This window comes from Bison bison, unplaced genomic scaffold (assembly GCF_000754665.1).
Source record: "Bison bison bison isolate TAMUID 2011002044 unplaced genomic scaffold, Bison_UMD1.0 scf7180017864371, whole genome shotgun sequence".
NCBI classification, from domain to species: Eukaryota; Metazoa; Chordata; class Mammalia; order Artiodactyla; family Bovidae; genus Bison; species Bison bison.
In genome coordinates, this window is record NW_011494943.1 from 7,526,487 (window position 1) to 7,530,993 (window position 4,507).

General features: G+C 55.5%; 1 protein-coding gene across 1 annotated transcript in view; it reads right to left on the reverse strand.

The window, feature by feature from the left end:
- Nucleotides 1-4,507, reverse strand: part of GALK1 (galactokinase 1) — a 7,021-nt gene that overhangs the window by 308 nt on the left and 2,206 nt on the right. Inside the window, exons 5-7 of the mRNA XM_010856180.1 lie at nucleotides 4,298-4,479; nucleotides 292-442; nucleotides 47-209 (exon numbers count right to left, since the gene is read on the reverse strand). Coding sequence (XP_010854482.1) covers nucleotides 47-209; nucleotides 292-442; nucleotides 4,298-4,479 — 496 coding nt within the window. The remainder of the gene's footprint in view (nucleotides 1-46; nucleotides 210-291; nucleotides 443-4,297; nucleotides 4,480-4,507) is intronic.

Genomic DNA, 4,507 nt, shown 5'->3' on the forward strand with positions numbered 1-4,507 from the left:
TGCTCCCCCACCCTGCCCTCCCCACCCCGACTCCAGCACTGCCAACCTGGATGTGCTGCATCACCCGAGGAGCGGCAGAGGCCTCCAGCAGGGTCACCGTGCAGCCCCCGAAGCCACCGCCTGTCATGCGGCTGCCGTAAACCCCAGGAGCAGAGAGCGCGGCCTCCACCAGCTGATCCAGCTCCGGGCAGCTCACCTCATAGTCGTCTCTGCGGAGAGAATACGGAGCCTGGAGCCGGCCCCAGCTGCAACACATGTGCTTGCGGGGTGTCAGGCACCCAGGGGCCTCACCTGAGCGAGTGGTGACTCTCTACCATGAGGCGGCCGAAGGCTCTGTAGTCGCCGCGGCGCAGGGCGGCCGCCGCCTGGGCCGTTCGCTGGATCTCGCCCACCACGTGCCGCGCCCGCCGGAAGGCCTCCGTGCTCATCAGGTCCCGGCCAGCTGGGGAGGAAAGGGGCTCAGCAGACCTGCCACCCACGGCCTCTGGGCCCCTGTGGACTCCAGGCCGCTGGCCCCGGGGCATCTCCACTCTGGTTCTGACGAAGCTGTGGGTAGAACCTCGGGTTGGGGAGCAAGGTTTCAGACCTCGCCTCCTCGATTATAAAAGGGGGTACCCAGGACGTCCCTGGGGGTCTAGTGGTTAAGACCCCCTGCAAGTTTCCACTGTAGGGAGCATGGGTTCAGTCCCTGGTTGGGGAACTAAGATCCCACATGCTGGGCAGTGTGGCCAAAAAAGGGGGCATGACCCACCTCATTTGGGATGTGGGGAGAACTCAGTGAGGCAGACACATGCAGAGCTCCCAGTGTGCCTGGCACACGGTGGGTACTCAATAAACAGCTGTTTGAGCCCCATACTCTGCTTCCCTGGCGAATGGGACACTGCTGCCTTCCAGAGGCCAAGACAGAACAGAAAGGACAAGTCCTGCTGGTGTTTTTGCTGGACTAACAGTGAAACCTCCAAAGGCCAGGAATCCAGAACTGGGGTACAGTGCAGGCCTGCCTGGGACACCCCAGGGAACCAGCAGGCTGTCCAACTGGCTAACGCTGAAGCAGGCACAGCCAGCCGAGTCACTAAGGGCAGCCCTGAACACCGAGGAGACTTCGCAACTTAATTCCAGGTGCCAGTGAGATTCTGGAGCCGGGGAGGGACAGAGCTGAGCTCTAGTTGACAAAAGTGACCGCCTTGGGCAGGGGCCCCGCTGGTAGAGTGGGTGCCAGGAGTCCAGCTGGTGGTTGTTAAACGTCAGAGACCAGGAGGGGCCCGATGTGGGGAGGAAGGGGAGGAGGAAGAACAGGTCAGAGACCCGAGGGGGCAGGGGGCCAGGAAGCACTCAGGGGTGACTCTGAAGTTTCAAACAGGAGCGACAAGGGTGAGGAAATAACAATGCCAAGTCAGAGGAGAGGTGCCCAGAAGGATGAGTTCTGCCAGGGCCAGGTGAAGGCTCCAGGACCCCGGGTGGGAATGGGGGGGCGGACTCCCATCTGAGTCCTCAGTGAGGCAGTGGTGGCTGGAGTTGAGCTGGGGACAAAGCCTGGGGCAGGCCCAGGAGGAGGAACAGGGCTCTGACCAAGCAGATCCAGCACTGAGGGGGTGGAGAGGACAGCCCCCAGGTTTCTGCAGGGAGCCCCTGGGAGAGCTGTCAAACCAGGTGGCATGGGAGACCGGCTGTTGGATTCAGAGGATTCAGAAATGAGTAGAGAGGAGAAAGGGCTTTCCAGGTGGCATGAGTGGTAAAGAACCTGCCTGCCAATGCAGGAGACGAGGGTTTGATTCCTGGGTCTGAGAGATCCCCTGGAGGAGGAAATGGCAACCCACTCCAATATTCTTGCCTGGAGAATCCCATGGACAGAGGAGCCTGGTGGGCTACAGTTCATGGGGTTGCAAAGAGTCGGACATGACTGAAGTGACTCAGCATGCACACAGAGGAGAAAATGGGGGTCGTGAACATCGGGGACCCTTCCCAGAGGACTGGCATAGGAAGGAGACTCCATTTGAGGATGTTAGAAGACTGGGCATGTTTAAAAGCAGGTGGGGAGCAGGTGGAGGACAGAAAGGCAGGCAGAGAGAAGCACGGTTCCTGAGGGAGATGGAAGCCTCCAGGGCTGGGGCGTGGGGGGCGAATGGAAGGGCCGAGGAGGAGGGGAGAAACGCCACAAGTGCTCAAGGGCAAAAAGCTCAACCACCGTGACCTGCACAGAGCAGGTGGCCTAAAGGTGACGGTTCACCAAGGACAAGATGGTCCCTGAAATGGGCCCCACGCTGCCAGGGAGGGCAGCTCCTAAGGCCAGCAGCCTGGCCCCGAAGGGAGGAGGACGAGCTGATCTGCCTGGATCAAGTCTTAGCCCTGCCACTCACTGTACATCCCATCACAAAAAAAGGGACTCCCCTGATGGTGCAGCGGATGAGACTCCACCTGCCAGTGCTGGGGCCAGGGTTTGATTCCTGGTCTGGGAGCATCCCACGTGCTATGGAGCAACTGAGCCCGTGCTCCAGTTACTGAGCCCAAGCTACGGAGCCCAGGAGCTGCAACTGCCAAAGCACTCGTGCCTAGAACCACCTCAGTGAGAAGCCTGAGCACGGCAACCAAGAGCAGCCCCGGATCGCCGCAACTAGAGAAAGTTCATGCAAAGCAACAGAGACCCAGGGCGGTCAAAAATAATAAATAGATAAAGACTTTTTAAAGATGAGTGTAGTATCTGTCCTACAGACTTTTGAGAGAATTCAATGAGTTAATGTGTACATGACCTTTAAACTGTTCAACAGACTACCTTCCTGGCCACGTCTATCTGGAAACTTAAAAATACATGTTATCTTTTGATCCTGTGATCCTACTCCAAACAATCTAATCCTGAGAAAACAGGAGGAAAACGCAGAGAAATAATTATGTATAAAAACATCCCTCGTGGTGTTAGATGTGATTATCAGAAACTGGTTAAGTAAATTGACACCTATATGCTGAAATGCTACAGTAGCTTTAAAAAGCCATGTTGATGGGGACTTCCCTGGTGGTCTAGTGGCTAAGACTCCGTGCTCACAATGCAGGGGGCCTGGAACCAATGAATGTTCCCTGGCCAGGGAACTATTAATAGACCTCACATGCTGCAACCAAAGATTCCACAGGCTGAAACTAAGGCCCCAGGCAGCCAAAAAAAAATTGCTTCCAGTGGGAGGGTCTGGGGAAGGGGTGGCAGGCACCATGTGGGACCTCAAAGGTGGCAAGAAGCAGCCCCTGATGCATCCCAAGAAGCAAGCCAAGGAGATGGGATGAGGAAGATAAGGCATTCAAACACAAACAGGAGGAGGAGCTAAAAGCCAAAGCCGAAAGGCCCCCTGCCCACAGGAGGAATTAAGAAAATCTGGCCAAAAAATGTTCCTTGTGCCTGAGGCAATGATGATTCTTACTTCTGTTACAGTTTAAACATCTGGACTCCCTGCCATTAACATCTGTTGCCACCTACAGCTACAATGAAGTGTCGTCTTGTCTTGGAACCTATTGTACATTTAAGAGTAAACTTTTGGGGTCGGGGGGAAGCCATGGTGATGACCGGCCTTTTCTGGTATAGGAAGTGTTCTGAGAGAGTTCAGGGCAATAAAAGGGCAGATAGCAACACTGTATTTGCTCAACTTTGAAAATACAGATGATGAAACCAACACAACAGTGTAAATCAACCATAATTCAATAAAAAATTTTTAAGTACTTTTAAAAAAGAAAATACAGGTACAGAAAACCACTAAAGGAAATACATTAAAATGCTAATAGTAGAACTTCCCTGGTGGTCCAGCGGTTAAGAATCCGCCTGGCAATGCAGGGGACACGGGTTCTATCCCTGGTTCAGGAAGATTCCACATGCCAGGGAACAACCAAGCCTGTGCGCTTGGTTGCACAGGGCTGAGCCTACTGAGCCCATGGGCTGCAACTATGGAAGCCCGTGTGCCTGGAGCCCGTGTTCCACAAGAGAAGCCCGCACCTCACAAGGAAGCAGCCCCTGCTCACCGGAACAAGAGAAAGCCTGCCCACATCAGCAAAGACCCAGTGCAGCCAAAAAAAAGCTTAGTGGCTATCTCTGGGTAGTGATCTTATCGCTTGTTATTTTCTTCTTTGTCCTTTTCTGTATTTTCCACAGTGCACATTAAATTCTTAGATTATAAAAAACGATATTGAGATATCAAGCATTCCTACATTAGCCAGGTCAGGAGGCCCCGCCCCACTCCGCCCAGCCCCGCCCCACCCCACTCAGCAGCCCCAGCAGTCTCCAGGACAGAGCATACGCAGCCAGCCCTCACCCTCCACTCACCCTCCAGCTCCTCCAGCTGTACCTCCCGAAGGCTCTCCTTGCCCAGCGCCCGGGCCACCTCTTCACACTGGCGCCGCCGCAGGGGATACTCGCTGGAGCCCAGTGAGTGGCGAACGTTGGAGTTGGTGATGAGCACGGCCAGCTTGGGGTCCGACAGCGGCACCAGGCTTGTCTCCAGGGACCTGGGGCGGGGATGGGGGGGGGGGGGGG